The following is a 22,198-nucleotide window of genomic DNA, read 5'->3' as shown; positions in this document are numbered from 1 at the left end:
AAATCGCGCAACTCGAAGGGAAAAGAAGCGCACAAGCAGTATAAAACCCAGCAAAACAACGTGTCATAGACCGCTATCAGGAAAACTGGATTTCCCTTCTCTCTCTTCTGTGTGTGTGTTTGTGTGTGGCAGTTGCCAAACACGCTGCTCGCTTGCCCTTTCTCGAGAATCTTTGAAGCGTATATATGTTATCGCACCAAATAATAATAATAATAATAATAATAATAATAATAATAATAATAATAATAATAATAATAATAATAATAATAATAATAATAATAATAATAATAATCGCTTGCCAGCTGATCGGCATTCTTTGCGAGCGCTTGCGTGTTACAGAACAAAGGTTCACATCCACAGGGCGCGCAATTTCCGGCAAGGCCTGACCTGATATGTCTGGCAGCCTCCGATGGTCGGCTCTCAGTCCCTCATCAGTGCACGCGACGACTTCACATTTGCGACGACTGAGCAAAGGAAAGAAGAATGGGCGCATGCAGCAATGCCAGTTGTTTGCAACTTGTAAGCGCGTCGGCAGTATAATAAGTCAGTGTGCTTAACCGCGTAGTTGCTGCTTAACCTCGCGGGCCTTTCCTCTACGCCTGCTTCCCCTCTTCCCTGCGCACTGCACCTAACTAGCCAAATAAAGTAGGCGCACTCACGGCGCGCGCTATCGCGAGGACGTCTTCGCAGAGCCTAATTGGCTCATGCAAGGAAGCCGCCGCTTGTTGGACTCGTGCGAAAATGAAAAGAAAAGATGGCGTCCGCGCACGGGGAGAAACGACACGAAACCGTGCCCAGAAGTGCGTGCATTACCATCCATCTCTCACCCTTCGCCTCCTAAATCCCTCTCCCCCACCCGCTTATCAATTTAATTTGATCACCCCCTCCCCCCCAAAAGTTATACACGGCTGGCACGGAAGAAGAACCGAAATGTTTGTTATACGTCTCCTCACTTCGTCATTCCGTTTTCCACGCGCTGTGTCCGTTTCCCTTTCCCGCGGCACTTTGTTCGTCTGTTCCGCCTTCCGCATCTAGATGGCGCTTTCGCTTCGAGCAGGTAGCGTGCGCCGGCATACGCGCATCTTTTCCGAGCCTACGCGAGTCTACGCGGGAATCCGACGGCCGACACCGCTTTTTAGAATAAGCACCGCACCGGCCAGTAGGGCTTCTCTCTCCCTCTCTCTTTTTTGTTTCTTCAATTGTCGGCTTCGCGCGTTGTGAAAAAAAGCGTAGCGTGTCTTGGCTCGAGCGTATACGTGTGGGAACCGGGAACATCCTTGAGGCGGCCGCCCATGGTCTGTGCGTCTGCGGCCCCCCCCCCCCCCCCTTGTATTTCTTATTGGTGCTTTATTGCCGCTCTTTCTCGTACGTCCGGGAAAGGGCAGGCTTCCTGGTGCGTAGCTTTATCCACGTCCAGTTAGGTTTGGCCTCCTGCTCGTCGGCCATTATCTCCGCGGGTCTCACGGAAGCACGCAAATGAGAACGGTTACTGGATCCCTTGCACGCGCAGGTCCTTCTGCCTGACGCGGTTCGACCTCGCATCGGCGCCTGTAATATCGCTTCTCCTTCGCTTATCCTCAGGTTAGTAAAACGCGGCGATGCCTCGCACCATGGGGGAAAAAAAATTTGAGCGCAGCTCTATACGTGTTTCCATTTCGCGATATTTTGAAGCAAAGAATTTGAGAGAGACATGTAGCAGAGTCGGTAATGGTCGAAAATCTGATCTGCGGATCAAGCGAGCCGGCGTTTATACATGACTCGTCAAAGGTTCCAGTGTGATCGCTGGTGCCGCATGGCTTCCAGAAAGTACTATACAATTCGCATAGCGCATACAATCAGATTAAGAAACAATCTCACACAATAACAACCAAAACAAGCGCGAACGAGACCGACCCAACAGAACCAAACAGGCGCGGGCGAGAGCTTTGGCGCGAGCAGACGATAGTACGAAACGAGCGGATCGGCTGTGACCAGACACGAGTGCGCATCGAGCCGTAACGAGGGTCCGCATGACACCAGCATCGCGCGCGCACGTCACTGAAGGGGCCGCTCTCATTGGTCTCCGCCATTCGCGGCTCGCGTCCTTCGTCTCCCACTCCAGCGAAGGGGGGCGGAGCTGGTTACGAGGCCGACAACGCCGACGACGACGCGAAACCCAGGAACGGAGGCCAAAGAGCTGCGCTCTAAAAAAAGACTTCGTTTTGCAGGTTCAGGACGGCCGCACGTATGCCCAAGGAAACTTGATGAAAAGAGCGCTACGAAGACGCGGACGAAAGAACATGTACGACAGACATGTTGTTTCGTCCGCGTCTGTTCGTCTGTTCGTCTGCTCCGCGTCATGTTCGTCCGCGTCTTCGTAGCGCTCTTTTCATCAAGTATGCATAACCAACTCGCCCACATCAAGCTTCTGCTGCCCAAGGGAACTTACATTGTAATTTTGGAGCCTTTCTTAGGTTGGCGACGTCAAAGCTTGGAACATATGCAACTACGGTGTCTGTCGCAGCCCCAGTGGCAGCTCGTACGAGTCGAGGCTCATCAGCACAGCATGGCCACAATGATCAACGCCAGCATTTCCGTAAGTTTGGCGGCTTCGTGAGAGCGCAAGTTCGAGTGTACGTCATAATACCGCACAGCACTGCACGTAAGGTAAGTAACGGTTTAACATTCGAGCTCGTTTACGATCAAATCGGTGCAAGCCGTCGATCTCGCTTCACTGACGCCACGCACTTTCTTCGGAGACATCACCGTACATATTGTGCGTGGATAAGGTGGGGCTGGTGCTATACCCAAGCGGCGGCAGCCGCTGTTCTGTAAACAGGCGAATGCGGCATCGAAAGAGAGAGAGAGAAAGAGAGAGAGATGCAAATTAGAGAAAGGCAGGGAGGTTAACCAGAGTTAAAACCTCCGGTTTGCTACCCTGCACTAGGGTAGTAAATAGTACAAAGCGAACTGCGGCTCAACAGCAGCAGTACGTCAAGATTAGGAATAGATTTTGCATGTTGTAAAACATCATCAGCCTATTTTTAGGTCCAGAGCACGACGAAGGCCTCTCCCAGCGATCTCATGATATACCCCCGTCCTGCGTTGCCTGACTACAAGTTGTGCCTGCAAATTTCCTAATTGCATCACCACACCTAATTTTCTGCCGTCCTCGACAACACTTGCTTGCTTTCCCTCAGGAGCCATTCTGTAACTCTAATGGACCGCCGATTACCTACCCTACGAATTACCTGGCCTGCCCAGCTCCACTTTCTCCACTTAATGTCACCTAGAATATTGGCTGCCCTTGTTTGGCCTCTGACCCACACCGCTATCCTCCTGCCGCCTAAGATTACGCCTAGAATTTCGTTCCATCGCTCGATGTGTGGTCCCTAACTTGTTCTCAAGCTTTTCGTTAACCCTCAAGTTTCTGCCTCATATGTTAGTACTGGTAGAATGCAATTATTGTGGCAGTCTTCTTTTATCTTCTTTTCAACAACAGAGGTCAGTTCCCGGTCATCACTTGGTAATTTGCCTAGCCACCGTTGCACTCCAACGCATTTTTCATTACCTGTAATTTCCTTCTCATGTGAGTAACTGGCCGAGATAAACGTACTCCTGCCGACACTCTAGAGACTGACTGGCGATCCTGAATTCTTGTTCCCTTGCCAAGCTATGCAACATTGCATCCGTCTTCTCCGTATTAATGTTCAACCCCACCCCTACACTTTCTCCGATAAGGTCCTCAATCATCTGTTGCAAGGTGTCCCCAGCATTGCTGAACAGCGCAATGTCACGTGTAAACCGAAGGTTGTTGAGATATTCGCCGCTGATCCTCACTCCTAATCTTTTTCACTCTTAAGTCCTGAACACTTCTCAACATGCAGTAAATAACATTGGAAAGATTGTGTCTCCTTGCCGGACACCTTTCTTGATCAGTATTTTTCCGCTTTTCTTGCGAAGAATTCAAACGCGTGAATCTGAAACTATGACTGAGGCCGACTCGACGCGAGTCTGAGCAGCTTGCGGACACGTGCGCTGTGGTTGAACGTAAACACGACAGCTACACATAAATGAAACGATTTGTGAGTTTTTTCTCATAATTTGGCAGTTCCCCATAAATGAAACAAGTATAAACATGTTGACCTGTGTATAATTGTCTAATATTACTGACAGGTTATGGGTTATATATAGGAGTTAAGAGAGAGAGAGAGACAGAGGAATAGAAGAGAGGAAAGGCAGAGAAATTAACCAGACGTGCGTCCATTTTGCTACCCTGCACTGGGGGAAGGGGTATAGGGATAGAAAGATGAGAGAGAGAGATGACGTAGAGAGAGGGCAGTTTCGCGCACTTTTAAAGGCTCGCACCGAGTCTACTCACAGTCCCCGAGACCTGTCGACTTGAGGCAGTGCAACAACGCTTTCGTGGCTTTCTGTGCCATCGACGCGTACGGTCATGGTCCAAGGATCTTCATTTCCGAAGATCGTCTAGAGATCAGCCACTTCAACACTGTCCGGAGAGCTTCACGCTCGACGTCGTACTGGGGACAGAGACACAGGATGTGTCCAATCGTTTCTATACTTCCACAAGAGCCTGAGTAGTGAATCACGTATGCTAGTAATATGGAGACTTTTAAGTGCTTTACGAAATAAAGTTGAATTTATCCCGCTGCACCTCCTGGGAGAACTAGAATGCAACCGAGATCCAATACAGCGAGAAAGAAAGCCGCTGAGGTGGCGATGGGGTTTATTTTGGTCAATATTTTTGGCGAATTAAATATTCAGGATGTCCTTACAGTCATTCTGTCCGGTTTCTGTCTTGGAACGATGTTGTTCTCTACGTGAATAATACAGCACGAGGGCGGATGATGGGAGCGCGGTCGGAGGCCAGCTATCTGTTAGCCTCTGTTGTGACAATAGTTTTTTCAGAGCATCGAGAGCACAAACCACTTACAAATAATTGCGAGTGGTTTGCGTGAAAACATCTCTGAGTTGACGCCGCAAACGCTATTGTTGTGCCAAGGTCCAAATAGTCGCAGTTAAGGGGGTTACCCCCACGCGTCAATACTCGCCATCTTTCTCCGCTAACGGATAAAAGCAAATAGACTATACTCAGCATGGCGCTGTGCGAATAGTGATTTTCGAGACCTAATGGAATACCAAATTAGAATAGTGCCAAAATCGAATTGAATATCGAGTACTTTTCGAATAGTTTTCTTGTAATGAATAACCGCTGTCACAAATAGTATAGAACGATGTTCACACCTCCGTATTCCTAAGCTTGGCAAGTTTGTGTCATCACATAGTACGTTATGAAACGTTCTTTATTAGAAACACAAATCGAGCAGTAGAGGCAATCAAGTAGTTTCTTAGCATCCAAAGGGCTTTTCAGAGAGTGCGAACAATCCCTGTACAGCCTGTAAAGTATATGGATACCTAAGTGACGTAGCCTGTTCGATTACGCAGGTTCACATGTTTTATGTGTATACGTTGCTCACGTGGAAGAAAACTTGCCGTTCTATTGCTCCAATCTTACGCTTATTTGGCCGCAGCTGGCGTTTTGAAATGTGCGGGAAGCATTCGAAACATAATCGCATTTACGAATATTCACTATTCGATTCGACCACCGAATCGAATCGGACACTACTAGTATTAAGTAAGTGCTTTTATTTCCCATAAAGAACATACACTTGAATATGGACAGTTCTTGAGGAAAAAGCCTGCGTCAGCAGCTTGACTAAGTCCTAAAACCCATTGTATGGGTTTTAGGACTTAGTTATATATGGGTTATTTATGGGTTTTATGACTTATGATTAGTTATTTGAAAGTTGCGAATGTTCGCGCACCCCTAATACTCACTGAAAGCCTAAAAATTCAGTTGGAGCTCCGCCCACTAAACTGCGACGCAACCGCCCTCCTTGTATCCGTGCTCGAGAACAGAACATAACTCCCCGAGAGATATTGACATTGAAAGCAGTTAGCTTCTACCACTACATGTGAGGGGTGAACGTAATGAGCGGGTGTATTTATTTATTTAAAAATACCTTACAGGCCTCAAAGTGAGGCATCGAGTAATGGGGGCGGTACATAGGAAATACATAGAATATATGACATCTATAAAAGCGTAGCAGTTTACATACTACAACCGTAAGTGCAACCGAGGTGAAAAAGAATTACTTAGTTCACGATTCGCTAGTAATAAAAACACAATATAATAACAAGGACTGAATCACACAGAGTATTTTCAACGAAGTCGTGTAATTAACAAGAGCAGAGTGTTAAACAGTATTGTAGATTTAAAGAAAAAGAAACAGAAACGTTACTTTACACGGAAAAGTTAAATTTACATGAATTCCCTTCCAGATGGACAGCGGTGTACTTATCATTCCGTTCTTAGGTTGTCGCCAACTATAGCTGCAAACACTCACGTGTCTGTGACTGATGTATTTTGATTCGTGTGTCCGATCAAAAGTCGCGAGAGCATTGCACTCTCTTGCTCGGGTCGCTCCGCTGACTCAAAACAAGCCTGCGACAAGGAAGCGTGCCGTGCTGCAAATGCGACCTGCCATTTGGCGGCTTCTATTATTCATACTTTAGTGCGCGTGCTAAACTTCCTAATTAAAATAAAGTTTTGCCCAGAAGTCAACTCCGAGTTCCGCACTCTCGTATGCACTCGTGAAACGCAGAGGTGCTAGTCAACGAGTGAACCGGTTTGAAAGAAGTACGCTGCAACCAAGAGAGAAAGCTGAGTTATTCGTACGGTATAAGAAGGAAGAAGCTTTTACGAAAGTTGTCCGAAATTGTTGTTAAGTTTCGGATGAAAAAATTGGAAGCTCGCGAAACTAGCAACTTCGTAACTCAACAGCAGAAACACGTATATGGCCGTTTTGCAAACTGCAGCTGCTAGAGCGTCATGAACCGGACAAGGTGTGAACCTTACGGTTTGCGTAAAATTGCTACAATATTACGAAAGTTTTGAAAAAGTACAACCAACAGCTTCTTTGTTGTTGTGGTTGTTATCCTCAGGATTTCGTACCAAAACCACGATTTATTATGAGGCACGCCGTAGTGGGGGAACTGCGGATTAATTTCGACCACCTGGGGTTCTTTACATTGCGCCTGAATCACTGAGCATGGGCGTGTTTTTTTGCGTTTCGCCCCCATCGAAATGTGGCCGCCGCCTTCCGGGATTCTAACCCACGACCTCGTGCTTAGCAGCGCAGCGCCAGAAAAAGCCACTAAGCAAGCACGGCGGGTACTATACTCACAGATAAGCAGTATATTTCAGAGCAGTGTGTTTACGTACGTAATACGTAAATTTTCTCCGCTTCAAATGTTTCAACAACCACGTGCGTTGGGTGCCCGTTAAAGAACCCCCAGGTGGTCTTACAAAATAAAACTTACATATATACATACATGTAACTTACATATATACAACTTACAAAATTGTATGTATCGTTTGTTAGGGCATCGTTACCGAGTTCCTTTTTTTTATGCAAACTTTCTAGGGAAAAGAAACTGATGGTCTGAACACCTCATCAAATCCGCCGTAGTAGATTCAAAGGAAAACGTTTTCTACGTTTCCCATGTAACGTGAATGTTAGCGTACGAATTATCCGGCGCTGTCAAAAAGGCATTCTAGGCATCAGCAACTGAAATGCGGAATTCACTGCCTGATGACGCCATAGAAAAAAAGAATGTGACCCTTTAACACTTGCTCATAATGTGAATGTGACCCTTTAAGGACTGGCTCATAAAAATAATAGGTTAGTAACCACCGCTCTCCTTTTTTTGATGAACTGTGTCATTTGACAAAACGAATTCGTGAATAGTGTGCCGGCGCTTTGATAATAAGCGTGCTTGCTTGATCGCTGACATAGAGTGTGTAACTCGGTTGACCATTGAATGTAAGCAGCTAAACTCACTTGACCGCCGAATGTCAGCATCTGTCAAGGATGACCACCTCCTTTCTCCCTAATGCAACATACAGAGACCACTCTTTCACAGTGCACTTATGATGTCGATGAAGCCCAACAAAATGTGTATTGTCCTCGTTTGTGGTGCTCGGCATATACAGGATGCTTCTTTTCTTCTTCAATTTGAACATACTTTTTTTTAAATATCGCATGCAGCACAAAGTGCTTCTCGGCTTGTTCAGAGAATTTAGCTGAAGAGACCGACACTACCTGTGTGACTAATAGCAATGTCTAGGTATATGGCTAACTAATTCACTAACTAAATATATTCACTCATTTTTTATTTATCCGCGTTAGATAATATTGAGTTGCAATTGAGAAACCTAAGCCAAGCAATAGTAAATATATAGGCCCCCTTAGCAGAGATCCTAAGAGCAGAACAACTTTCATATATCCGTCCTTAAAGTGTGATGTTACGTAAATTGGCATTACAGTAAACTGTTATCGAAAGTTTCCTTGTGTTGTTTCGGTTTGATCTTCACTGGAACGCCAATGCATCTTTAGGAAAGTTAGGGGTTGCATATTTTTCAGGTAGTGCATGATATTCCTTGGGTTCCGGTTAAGCAGCCATTACTTCGCTGTACTGCTTGGCTTAAATTTCACTGTTGCATTTTGTGCCATAATGTTAATAATTAAACAGATTAGTGAGCCTTTTGATTGCCTATGTGATAACTGCAATTTTCAATGCAGGTCGTTTTGGCCAGTTACAGAAATCCACCTGAAAAGCGTCGCAGCACATTCAGAGATGGTTTCATTACTCTGTCCAAAGTAAAAAAAAAGAGAGAGAAAGAAAAAGAACTGCGGATTTCAATAATTATTTTTGTTCTGAACTGATTTACTGCGACAGCAGCATTCCCTGACAGTCGACACCGCCCTCATGTTTGGTTGCTTGTTCTTCAAATAATGGTGCACTCCCACTTGCAATTTGCTACTTAGGTCTTGTAATCTTTAAATGACTTCCAGTTGTTCTGTTTGCATTTCAATTCGAAACTATTTTGTCATTGAGCTTCGGGTTCCTTTTCCGGAACTGTAACGGGTCTTATTCAGCTGAAGGACGGTTGCACTTCTTTGCTTTGCTCAATCAAAGAAAGCCGCTGTGAGGTTGAAGAACAATGCATGGTCTATCAACTAAGCACCCTTCCATCTTCAAGTTAAGCGCCGGTTTCAGAAACGCCAAATATTACTCGCTTGCCTCTCCGCGCGAGTAATTTCTGTGGGACAAAAAACGGAGGCAATTTAGAAACCGGTAACGGGTGACAGTTGCTTATCGTTTACCTGAAGCGGCCAGGTGACTTTATATATCACGCAATTAAGTCGTCAACTTGGAGCGGCAAAACTGCTGCAGTCCTTAAGAAGAAGGAAGACCCATTGTTTGTAAAGAAAGAAAACATATATGATCGAGGTAAAATTGCGTCAAAAGTGGCGGCGAGCGGTTCTTTTGTTTTACTTCTGGTGTAAGCTGTATATGAAGGTTTAAGTACGTGGTCATCGAAAACTAACAGGAAAGGTAACAATTTATGAATGATAGAAGTGTCTGTAACAATATGCGGTATTCCCAGAAATGCACAAAAATTAATTCTTTATTCTCATAAAATATGTCACTATAACCAGAGCAGTTACAATTGTCACAGAGAAGTGACGCTGTTGACGATGATTTATAGGCAGCGTCCCCTTTGAAACTTGACAAATAGTGACCTAGCCTGCTTGAGCTGATCAGGTGTCCTATACATGCCTTTCTGTTTAAGATTTTGTCTACACCTCCTTAATCTTCTTTCGCTTCCTCAAAATTCACCTACCTTGTACCACTAGCTAAGAGTCCAACGGATACGGTCCTATCGATCTTCTCCCCGATTTTTCCCCACCGATACCGCAGTAAACATATCTTGCTTACCTGGACTGTCGGCCAGTTGGTGCTTTCGTCCACTTTAAATCACAGCGCTTCTGGAAGGTTTACGTCACCCACGGATCTCATTGGGTGAATACTTTCACATTCCATTGGGATGTATAAAGACGGCAAGTTGGACCAGTTAGTTGGGATTCATAGTAAGCTAGGGTCGTTACAGCGCAACACAAGACGAGGACTTACTTGCATTAGGATGTGCTGATTAGGATGTGCATTAGGATGTACTGAGTGGTCTCCGAATTTTCGCTGCAGCAGACAAATCCCTCGACTTCACGAACTTTGCTAAGTGCCCAACTCCGCACCAAAAATAGATATCGCAGTCCTGTAAGCTCCATTCGTTAGGTTGTCCAAAGTGGTCAAATTTACTATATCATTTCGACAACTGACGTGATCTAATTAAACTGTTTACAAGGGTTTCGCAATGCTACTGCTACCGTATTGAGTCAGAGCAATGTACAATACAATTTTGTATTCTTTCGATGTACTACGAGACACGGCTTTCAGAACGACAATATCGTTTATTTTTTCATTTCTGAGTTACAGAATTGTTAACTTTAAAGCGTTGTTTTATTTTATTTTGGGGTTTTTGACAACTTGTAGGCAAAAAATTGGCGGCAGGAAAGAAATATTGGCTTCATACAGTCACTAACTAAATTGTAACTTTTTCTCTGTAATGAACCTTATAAATTTTGGTGCGGCGGTTGCTGCGAAAAACAATTTCTCCGTTCTCGTGTACTTAAATAGTTGAGGCTTCCTCGTACGATCGAAATGCATCGGAACAGAATAAACGTTTTGCTCGCTATTCACTGCATCAAATTCGTCGAGGTTTGTTGCACTGAAAAGAAAGCGTTAAATCAAGTGACTGTAAACAGCAGCTTTGATTTAGGTATTCAATATTTGTCTGAAAATTTAACAAAGCTGCGGCATCACGATTGCAACTATGCAATAAGACAATAAAGCGCTTTACAATTATGTACACTGCATCTATTAAGTTATCTAAAGCAGACGGAATTGGTGTATTGTGCACCATTCTGAGACATACTATTAATTTGGGAGTATTACTTGCGAGAATCTCGTATACGTCGCAACAATTTCACGAAAGGTGCAAGCTCACACATCAAATTTGTCGGTTCTGACATTTGTCCGGTTCAAGGTACAGATAAAAAGAAGACTGCGATATCTGTATGTTGTTTTTTTTGGTGCAGAGCGATGGATTTTTAGAGTTCGTGCTTTAGTTTCTTTCAGAGTTTGTCCATATTCGTGTATTACTACGAGATGATATAGAGTCCAAACTCTCGTGTTTTCAATTTTGCGTCAAAACCCCAGAGGTAACCAGGAATTTCTTCTTTTCTTGTTTGCAATCAAGTGGTTGCGCCTCACTGAAGTCGTCGAAACTTGCGAAGTTCAGCGTTGGGCTTGTTTAAATACCATGTAATCCATCCATCCAAATAAAAACCTATATAGATCTGAGCAGACACTCTTGAGATCTTGGAGAGCAAATGCGGAAACTTTGAGCCTGTGTCGTCATTGACGCGTCTTTTGTTTTTGCATATTTTCTTGTTTAGCAAGCGCCTTATGAAGATGAGAGCACATTTCTCGGTAAAAGGGTGATATAGTTGTACATCTTAGCCAATTTATTATGCTTTATTTATTGTATCTTTCACAATTCAACACGGGTTACAACCATCGCTGGAGCTCAGCTTTCACGTGTTGAATTCATACGCCCGAACGTACAGCTTTCTGTTTCCGTAAACATGGCCTGAACGATATTCTCCCGCTCTAGTGTCACGTGAGCAGTGGATAAGCACGATGTGCCCGTCAAATAAATTTATTGTTTAACCTTTGCTGGATCATCAGCCCCGACAAACATTTGTGAAGTGACCGCAAATGACATTTTATGGTGCCTGTTTTCCGAACTCGGGGAGGTCAGTCTATGAGTCAATGAACAGTTTTCAAAACAAAACTGCGTTCCACTTAATCCCGCTTGTTTTTCGGTCAACGAACGCGCCGGACGCGTGAATCTGGATGCAGTTTGTATACCTCGAATGCGCTCCCAGTTTATCTTCCACGTTACTGAGCCAGTAAGTGTCATTCGTTTATTAACCGAGTCAGTTCTACGGAACAAAAACCTCCAAAAGTTATAAGATAACTAATTGAAGACCTTAGCAGGCGTGACCCCTTAGCTTAATAAACGTTTCAGGCTGATTGGCTTATCCATCGATCGGTTCATTCATTCATTCATTCATTGCGCCAGTTCTATTTATTGAAAGCTTTCAGAAGATAGAGTATAACGCATTCAGCAGGTGAGCCCAAGAAGCTGATAAGCTCAATAAATGAGCAAATAAATAGATAGACTGATCTTTTATTGATTGATTTACTTGTGTATTGTGGTGTTGGAAAAATTAGCGACAAGTGTAGATCAGTTCGCAACCTCCCTTGGGACCGTCATCTGCAACAATAAAAAAAGGCTGCACATAAGGAAGAATGTGTTTAGCATTTTCCGCATATTCTGAGCTGAGGTCCGGAGAAAAGAGCCTCACAGTATAGGTTGACAACCCCTTTTAACAAGAAACGAAAGAGAAATAAGAAAACTTGTTCTACACTGATTTGCGATAGCACACAGCGAAAGTATCAGACGAAATTAAGCTCATCTAAAGAAGCAATCGCAGTGTCTCATATTGATTGACAGAGAAGTGGGAATAGTCCGCAACTTGGATTCTGGATGTCGTTGTATTTTGAATGCATGTGCTGAATAAGTTAAGGTAAGATTTTATATATTTGCATTAGCATTGTCTTAAGAGAATACTAAAGTTAAGCAGATGATAAGATGATAAAGTAGGTGAAGTACGACCATACTTCAAGCGCATTGAGCAATTAGCAAAATGTCGAGAAGCAACTGAAGTTAGAACAGAGCTCGTATTCCTAATGTGATTTTTCACATTCGTTCAGATAAAAACAAGAGGCGGAAAGGGTTTAAAAGTTCTATGGAAGCTTTGCACTAGACTAATTTGGTTCATCTTCATGAGATGGCCCTTGGTAAAACGTATATTGGCAATGTTTCCGTAGGTATCAAGCTGTGTCCTAAAAGCGTCAGCGTATTGCTACAATATCTCACGAATATCAATATAGATATCCTGATGTTCCAAAAGGACTTCTTCTTGGGCAAGTTGGTGCTTCGATTTCCTAGGTATACTTTGTGACGCAATATACCTTTCGTGAAAAGGGACAGAAGAAAGGAAGACCTTTCTTTCTTCTGTCCCTTTTCACGCAATGTATTTTGCGCCACAAAGTATACCTAGGATATCCTGATGTGTTTTGTTAGTTTTCTTGTGTATTTATTAGTCTTTCTATTGAAATGTAAATGAATATTATGAAAGAATATTGTAAGAGACAAATCAGCGGAAGCAGATGCTTACGTGTACAATTCTGCGTTTTCGGCACTCAGCAGTGTGGGCGTGCAGGATCGGGTGAATAACTCTCTTGAGGAAGTTACTCCACAAGCGAACATTTGATAAACATTTCGCTAGTCGCTCTGTTGTATACATGTTCGTCCCACCCACGTCTATATCTTAGCAGTATACTGTATGACAGTTGCGGGATCGCGCTGCGAAGTATATTCGACTCTTTATAGCTGAAGACGCATGAGCATTGTGCTATTTTAGAAGAACATATTAAGATCGAAACAATACGCCACGTATACGGATGGAGTGTTGACAACCGTGCTTCCGCTATCTTTCTTTCCTTCTTCAAACGATCCCTGAGTCATTACCACCACCAGAAAGAATCGTCCGCGCACGCGAGCAGCACAGAAGCGAGACAAAGACGGAACCGCGTCGGCCCCGCGAAAAGATTCGAACCCACGACGGTATACCATTGAACCATTCGCGAGATAATCGATTAATGCATGCCAAAACGCACGCGCGCCCTTTCAGCGTGTCGTCGTCTGCACGGCCGCGCGCGTCGTCTGCCATCCTTCCGCGTTGCAGACGATAAGCATCTTCACCGTTTCGCGTGTCCGGATCGCGGTTCAAAATGGCCGCACACTGCGGCAGCTCTTCGGTGTCATTGTGCAGACCGCCGTCGCGAAACAAGGAAATGAAACTGCGGCTCGTGCGTATCAATTTCGAATCGCCCGCGCGAGCACCGTGTGGCCTCTTCACCTCGAGCACACGCCCCGCCTAGCGCGTCGTCTGCTACGCGTCGTCTGCTGCACGTCGTCTGCTGCACGCGAGCAATATGAGCCGCACACGACTTATGATCGAACCATGAGCTTCCCATTGTCTTTTCGAATGGCTCGCCCGCGGCCTGCCGCCCTGCCTTCTGGGGCACTGACCGACCCACCACGCGAATGGAGGCAGAAGTGTAAGGGGACATTTGTTCGTACAGTCATTCTCGTTATCGCAGGCACGCTCGTCCATTAGGAAGTTCGGCTACCGGAGTGGCTACGTGCCTTACCATGCACACTGTCTTTTTGCTTCTACTCGTCGATGTGCGTTCCGCTTTGCTTCGACCGTTACACGCAGAAGTTGAAAACGAATTCCATTGGTCCTCCTCACAGGCACGTGACAATGATGGCGTGGTAGACGCGGAGAATGACCTTCTGGAATGTCTTTTGTGCTATATGCGTCACCTAGCTTATGTGTATGCTGTATCGACGGAGCACAAGTATCACGTGTTGCTTCACGATACGTGTGTGCTTCGCAACAAGATCAAACAAATCCTGTCGTTCACGTTTTGGGCAACTCCATTGTCGTATTCGAACGTAATTTCGCGCAGAAGCTACACCCGCTGACTATACAGGTTCAATGCGGATGTGTATGGTAGGGAAACGTGACCTATGGGTTTCCAGAAATGGTCCCTTTGTGTGCTCGTGCGAGTTCGGTCCGGGTGGCGTCATTGTTTTACTTCGGCGTGTGTGTTCTTCAAGGATCATTCACGATCTGTGCGCAGCAGCTGTGGCATCTCTGGTGTGCATTCCACTGGAACCCCGGTCACGTTCTGAGTGCACGATCCTCGCGATTACGGATAACTTTATATTCATTTCATATTTGGGTACTTTCAGGGCCGTTCAGGTGGCACATAGAGGAGCGGCGTAAATAATTTCGATTTCATATTCATGCCAGCTTTGACACGTTGAAGTACAGAGGACTCTGACGAATAAAATGCTAGTTCTTTTTCCGATGCATTAGCGACATTATATACTCTCGAAATACACCCGGAGGTGTGGGAAAACGAAACAGCTTGGAGCCGTACACAGAATGCTATCAAAACAAAACAAAATGCATTTCTGTGCCAAAATTAAATCGTGATCATTGGTGGAGAGAATATCTGCCATGTCTTCTTTAATTTTGCCATCAATGATGTGGAGCTTCACATGATGGATTTCAGAGACTTTGGTTGCATCTTGGCTCTTTTTGTTGGGCTGAAACACATTTACTAATGTCGTTCAGCTGAACTTTGTTTCACTTTCGAATGCATTGCAATTAATCTCCCGACAACACTGGTACGCTTTGACGAAGGCCTGCTGTCGCTGCAGACGATCCTGGAATGGCGGCTTGCGCGGTCCTCAAAAGAAAGCGGCGAAAGCGCTGGTAGGGTACTTCATACTTGTTAACGCCTTATCTCTTTTGCCCTTCCCCGTTGCAAAGTGTACAGGCCAGAACAAGCTATAAGACTATTTTGCGGAAGCGTTCAAATGGGCGTCACCGTGGGCTGGTAACGCCACCGTCTTCTATCTGTGACAATCAAATGGACCAACGAAAAGAAAGGGGGCTGACGGAGGGGCCCGATACACTTTAATTTCCATTAATTTGTTGTTTCTTCATTTCGTTTATTAAGCACAAGTAATTTCCCCTATGGCGTGCTTGGTGTCAGTGTTTCTTGGCTTCTTATCAAATAATCAAATGGACAGTACTACAGTCAATTCGTACGCATAAAAGTGATTCAACGGATGCGTTTGGTGTTTGACGACAATATCTCATTGAGGTCACTGCGCATAACAAAAGGGAAACACAACGAGAAACTGGCTAACGGCAGCTATGAAACGAAAATTGTCTATAGCTCAGGCTGATTTCTCTGTAAATTTTGAAACAAATTATCTTCTCTCTCTCTCCCTCTCTCTCTCTCTCAACTCTATGAACAATCTTTGGATGAAGTTCGTTAAGGGGCATATCCTTTTTGTCAATAAAATTCGGAATGGTTTCTTTGCGCAAAATTTCATAATTTAATGTCAGCCGATGAAGAATTATAATTCCAAACGTGCACCGGTTGTCCACACACAACATTCATAGAGAAATATCTGTAGAGTTATTACGGACTGTCGCAATATTTTCTTAGGCTATACGGGCATGGTTGCAAACCCCAGCTGTTCCTCTGAGGCAGTTAAGAGAAATGCGAAAGTATTCCTCCGACTAACGCTTCTCACAGCCAACGTCAAGGAACCCCGGCCAGGCAATGCACGTGTGGCCCGGTGCCAGAAAAAACCGAGGAGTGGGTGAAGAAAAAAAAACGAACAGAAAAAGACAAAACAAAAATGCACTCAACGCTGCAAAACGCCTTGAGCCCTTTCTCTCTGACCCATACTCGACTGCAAATAAATGACCGGGCCAAGGTCTCAAGACCATACCGCGTTTCCAGATCGCAGCGAAATGCCTTCTGCTCTCCCCCCACCCAACCCTCTACCTCTCCTCATCTGGATCTGGACCCAAGCTACGGTAGTTGATGTATTCTGCTTCCAAGCGTGTAGTGGCGCATTACATTTCTCTAATGAGGTCATAATTAGTCAGGAGTCTCCCACTTTAACGTGTTTCATAATCAGATCGCCGTTTCGGCGCGTAAGCCCGCAGAACGTAATTAATTTAACGAATGGAAGTAGTCGTGCCGCTCGCAAAGTCAGTCGTCACGGATACTGAATTTATTCAGAAGGCAATTTTGCTGCAAATGATGTTGCGTTGCAGGGTTTAAGGGACTTCTTGTAGAGTATCTTAAAGTGTACTTACAGAGAGAACGGCGATCTCGGTTAACATGACGGAATAAAGCAACAGTTACTAAGCGCGGACCAGATTTGCGTCCTCGGATAGACTCGGTATTGTTCGCGACTCTCGTCAGTACCGGGCAGAGGCGGAAACGAAGGCCACTTCGTTAGGGTGCATTAACCACATACTTCGCGATCAAGCCCGAGTACACAATATGACGGCTACGGCGACACAGCCTGTCGCTGTGACCCCTGAAAACATGGCATGAACATGGCATGTTATGGCGCACTGCGGTTTCGGGGTTAGAGCGCGAGGTTAAGAGGAATGTTTAGGGTCGCGGTAAACTCCGATGTATCGATTCAAACACACGCGAAATCGCAGAATTGGTTTAGAGACAACCACCGGGCCGATTTGAAATAAATTTGTTGCATTTGATAGCGATGTATGTACGATGTGTTGCATTTGTTGCGATGTAATGCTACCATCATCATCATCATAATTATCATCATCATCATCAGCCTGGTTACGCCCACTGCAGGGCAAAGGCCTCTCCCATACTTCTCCAACTACCCCGGTCATGTACTAATTGTGGCCATGTTGTCCCTCAAACTTCTTAATCTCATCCGCCTACCTAGTTGCAGCTATGGCGTAACTATAGAATGCTATAGCGTATTTCTCTCGAATACGCCCTATATCTCCACTGAATTCTTTTTTTTTCTGTAGACATAGTATCGCTTTTGTTATGGTATCGCTTGGAATCTAACTTAGCCATTTGCTAGGTGGCCCTTTAATTATATCTACGTGCCTACACAAAAGAAAGAGAAGGGGAGAAAACTTTAATACGACGACTCGTAGTCCTAGGCATCGATACCTAACGCAAAGCACCCCAGGGCATGTATGGTGACTTTTACAGTGGAGCTGTATATGTCTACCTTCCCGTGCATTTTTCAATGTCCACGCCTCAAAACTCCCGCGCCCTCCATGAGGAGGCAAAGAAAACCAGTAAGGCATGTGCCGACACCTGGCGTAGCAAGAGGAAGACTGTGAAACCACCCAATAGATATTTTTATACAGAGGGTACGAGAGGGAACAGAGGGAATTATTAAAAAAGAACTCTGGCGCTAGTGTCTACGGGAGCTCCAATGGGAGCGGTTGTGCCAGTACGGGAATTATGGGAAGCACACGAGTTTGCCTAAACTTCCTCCTTCTGGCTTCAGACGACTCTTAGGCTTTGTAAGTTCGTCATTTCCTACAAGGTACTGCAAAATAAGTAATCAATAAACGCTATTAAAATCGTCCGCCGGCAGGATTCTAACACAGGACCTCTAGGCACAGAAGTCCGACATTGAAAACATTGCGCCCCGGTCGCATGCATTGACAAGTGCCATAAAACTTCGTTGCTAATTTCTTGCTGGCAAGCCGGCGTATTGATATGCTTGGTGCGTTTCAGTTTGGACACTCCGGTAGTTTGAGCAGCTATTAGCAGTGCGTGTGCGCAGAGTATTAAGGCGAAAGCGTTAAGCGCAGAAAATCCGGCGTCGGCGTCAAGCGTCGACCGCCTTTTCGCGACAAATGCCCACGTACCAGGCATACCAAACCACGCAGGCGTTTCCGAACCAATCGAATTTCTCAAAGTAAAATCCGTCAGAAAAATCGTTAAGTACGACTTACACACTACCTACAGACATGATAGCGTCGAATTGTAATTTCAATATACGAGGAAACATAATTCTATTACGCGGAAACTCAAACACAAACAATTTTTCCAGCGTTTCTAGCACTCATAGTGCGGCGCGCCTGGTTCCTTGCAACACCTCCAGATGGCGCACGCCTCCGCGCATCCGCAGTCCACGCAAGCGGCCGCGTTTCTACAAGAAAGCCCGTCTGCCTGAATAGCGTTCGCCACCACCGTTTCCCGGTAAACATTACGGCTACATAAGCTGCGGTTGCCGGGAAGCGTGAGAAGCAGTCAGGTATCTTTGATTATTATCGCGTTCCACTCTTAAGGCAAACCCTCAGTGTCCTCGAAATTTTGTACAGACGCGGAAGGGAAAAGCCCCAAAATAAGTAAACTTTGACACTCTGTGGTTTGCTTTGTCTTTTTTACAGCTCCGCTGGTAGCCCACATTCCTAGAGTGGAATGGGCGCAATTTTGGGTGCAGCTATAAATTAGCATTATCGTCCTTATTGTCACTGGTGTTGCTGCTTTGTATTGTTTGACTGTAGCTTTGTTGCTGTGCATAATTATATCGTATTTTTTTACAAAACTTCTACACTCCTACGTTCCACTATAGTCCGTATATATTGACGTGGGGTGCCACATTATCCAATGACAAGACCGATAGGTTGTTCCTTGGCGACTATAATAAACTAATTCCTTATTGTTACTATTGCTGGTGTTGCCCTCACCACTGTTACCGAAGAACAGACGAATATTTTCAAGCACTGAAACAGCGCTAAAATATGTATATAGTAAACAGTACGCACGCGTGAAAGAAAAAAGAAAGGTTACAACATGTTCTGTATTTCATTTTACGAAAGCAAGCCGTCTTTTGGGTCGTTGCGTCTGTTACCTTACCGAGGAAGCTTTGACGTACTGCTTGTTTTGTACTAGAACATTGACATCTACTACAAGTTCAACAGCGAAAGTTCTCGTGTTCCTTGTTTGCTACGATTGATACCCCAGACGGCGTTAAGAAACACGGCAGACGTCACGAAGAGTGACGTCAGGAAACTGCGGCTGACCTTAACCCCGTGGCGCACGCGGCTCTAGAAAAAAAAATAAACCTACGCAAAAAAAAAAAAACGAAGATGCAAACAGCGCTCCGGTTTCCGCCCGATAATATAAATGAAAACGGAACTCCGTGCCCTCGCCTCTTCCGCGTGAGTACTAGCGGTGTATCGCGAGCTCGCCCACGGACCGCCACGCCTACGAGCGACGCGTTCTCCGAAGGAAAGAAGAAACGCTCGCAGGGCCACAATTACGCTGCTACCGCGACGCCGACATTCAACGCAGAAGAAGCCTCAAGGCGCACGAGCGCGCGCTCGCAAGCCGCGGAACACCTTGCATCACCCAGCGGAATTTGTGGTCACGTGGTATGAAACAGGCACTGCCATTGGGCCACCGCGTTGCACCGCAGCGCCCCCGCACCCGTTTTGCCATCCCCTGTTGCCCCCTCTCCAGCGTGTCGTCTGCTCTTCATGGGCGGCCGCCCGGCGTCTGCTCCGGTTTCCAAGTTCGCCGGTGATTTAGGCGCGCATATTAGTGAGGTTTTCATGTCGTTTTAGTTTAGATTAGTCAACTGACACGGGCGCTGCTTGAAACCGGTGACCTCCAGCTCCAGCTGTGCGCTATTTAGTGGGTTATACCGAAAAGCTGCCGCTTTCGAACGCGTGTCAAGATGGGTTCGTCGTCCGGCATCTGGGTGTTCGGCTACGGATCGCTCGTCTGGAACCCCGGGTTTGACTTCGTGCGCAGCCAGATCGGCTACATCCGTGGCTACGACCGGAGGTTTTGGCAAGGCAACGACAAGCATCGGGGAACGCCGGAGAAGGTTAGTGCCAGATAATTTGCTTCTTCTTCGTCCTTACGCCTTGCAACGCCAGCGAGTGCCGGAGCGTGTCAGCGGCGCGAAACATCTGTTGCAGACGATTAGCGTGGCGCGCTAGCAGACGAATGATCCGCGCTTCGCGAACAGATGTGGCTCCAAAGCTATAGCTCCGGCTGCGCGAAGCGAGAGTGAATAACGCGACTCCTGGCCAAAAGTAATTAATGCATGTTACCGCGGTGTCAAAACTAAAACGAGTGCTGTTCTTTTCGTTCTCTATTCATCGAGACAGGTTACAGAACGTGGTGAGATGAAACATTCGTGCTGCGCCTTCTTGACATTTCTTTCGGGAAGTCAGGCATGCTGCCAGTTGTTGATTGTAGGTTTGTTTATGCCTTTTTATCTTCCACGTGTATCCAAAAGTACTTTTTATATACAGATCATCAAACTCCCAGTTTACGTGCGCGTTATGAGGCAATGAAATCGGAGAAATTGTGTGACCCGAAAATGCAGGTGGCCTTATGCATTGTTCAGAGTCGTCTATCATCACGAAGTTTGTGCCACACTGTTTTTCTTTCCTTCTTTTGTTTTTTCTTACAATGAAACGTGATAACAAAAAAATTGTTCAACGAGGAATAGTTTCCTGAGAACTGACTTCCTCTTTTATGACCCACCGGTTAGAGTCTGAATCACCTCCTTCTTTTAACCGCTATTCATGTTAACTTTAATAAAGTTTCACGTGGTTTCCATGCGTTCTTTTAGCCGCGCGTTCATGACTCACCGGTTTTTCCAGCATTGTTTCAGCGACATCGATCATGAGCCACTTGATAGAACGCTTGCAAATGTTGTGCAACTTCAAGGTCGCAACGCGAGTCCTTGCTGCGCGCATCTTAGATCCCATACTTATTTGAAATTGTAAAGCATGCGCACATTTTGTAAACCGGTTATGTGCAATCCGTACATTCCATTTAAAGTTTCAGCTGAGGGAGCCTATAAATTGTCTATAGATACAAGTGTACCGATCTGCCTCCTGGCGGTCCTTTATGCCTGGATGAGCATCTACCATCAGTGAAAACTTGGACTTTGCAGAGAACTTGTCAGTTTTGAAAAAAAAAAAATCGGGAGAAAACAGAATGTTCGCCTCGGTTGCTTCGAATCATGAAAATTGGTGCCTATGTATAGCGTTATATCGCGAAGCCATAGTGGTATGCCAGAAGAGTGGGAAGTTCTCAAGTGATCCTGCACAATCTGCAAAAAATGTCTTTTATTTTTGTCACTGCCATCCTGGCTCAGTGGTCTTAATGTAATAAAACACACCGATTCTGTCGAATCTGATAGTGCATCCCAAATTATTTACAGCTTTGTGACAGTAGTTGTTGAACATTATTAGGTGGTATTGTAGCTTGACAAAGTACCCGCCATCATTATTATTATTTCTCTTGCGTCTAGATCCCCAATGGCGTAAAGTATCACAGAAAACTCACAGAAGCTGTCAATGAAAACCGGGAAAGAAAAGGAATATGTAAATTTGCCAGCGCAAAACACATTTAGTACACAGATGGACGGTAGCCAAACTATACATACTTTCACCTAAGAGCGGTTCGTAGACTATGGAAGGATGGCTTGTGTGTAAAGCCTGTCAACATTTGGTGGCAAAAAGGGTCCCGCTATAAGTCCGAAAAGTGCACTATGGACATAACGAATACTTTAGCAGATCATCTATAGACATTCTATAGATTGTCAAAGCAAGCTTGATTTCTGATTGATATAGAACAACCTACACATCATATACTTTTGCCCACAAAAACCACATTACAG

The 22,198-nt window shown here is 45.2% G+C and overlaps 1 protein-coding gene across 2 annotated transcripts in view; it reads left to right on the top strand.

Moving 5' to 3' along the window:
• LOC139050934 (glutathione-specific gamma-glutamylcyclotransferase 1-like) overlaps window positions 1–22,198 on the top strand; it is a 213,039-nt gene that overhangs the window by 138,259 nt on the left and 52,582 nt on the right. Inside the window, exon 1 of one of the 2 annotated variants that reach the window (XM_070527801.1) lies at window positions 19,790–20,386. The exons of the other annotated variant lie outside the window; for it this stretch is intronic. Within the exon in view, the coding sequence (XP_070383902.1) occupies window positions 20,234–20,386 (153 nt within the window). The 5' untranslated portion in view covers window positions 19,790–20,233. Of the gene's footprint in view, window positions 1–19,789; window positions 20,387–22,198 lie in introns of those variants that run through there. 2 annotated transcript variants of the gene reach the window in all.

This window comes from Dermacentor albipictus, chromosome 10, assembly GCF_038994185.2.
Source record: "Dermacentor albipictus isolate Rhodes 1998 colony chromosome 10, USDA_Dalb.pri_finalv2, whole genome shotgun sequence".
Classification (NCBI taxonomy): Eukaryota; Metazoa; Arthropoda; class Arachnida; order Ixodida; family Ixodidae; genus Dermacentor; species Dermacentor albipictus.
This window is presented reverse-complemented; position numbering and strand designations above follow the sequence as displayed.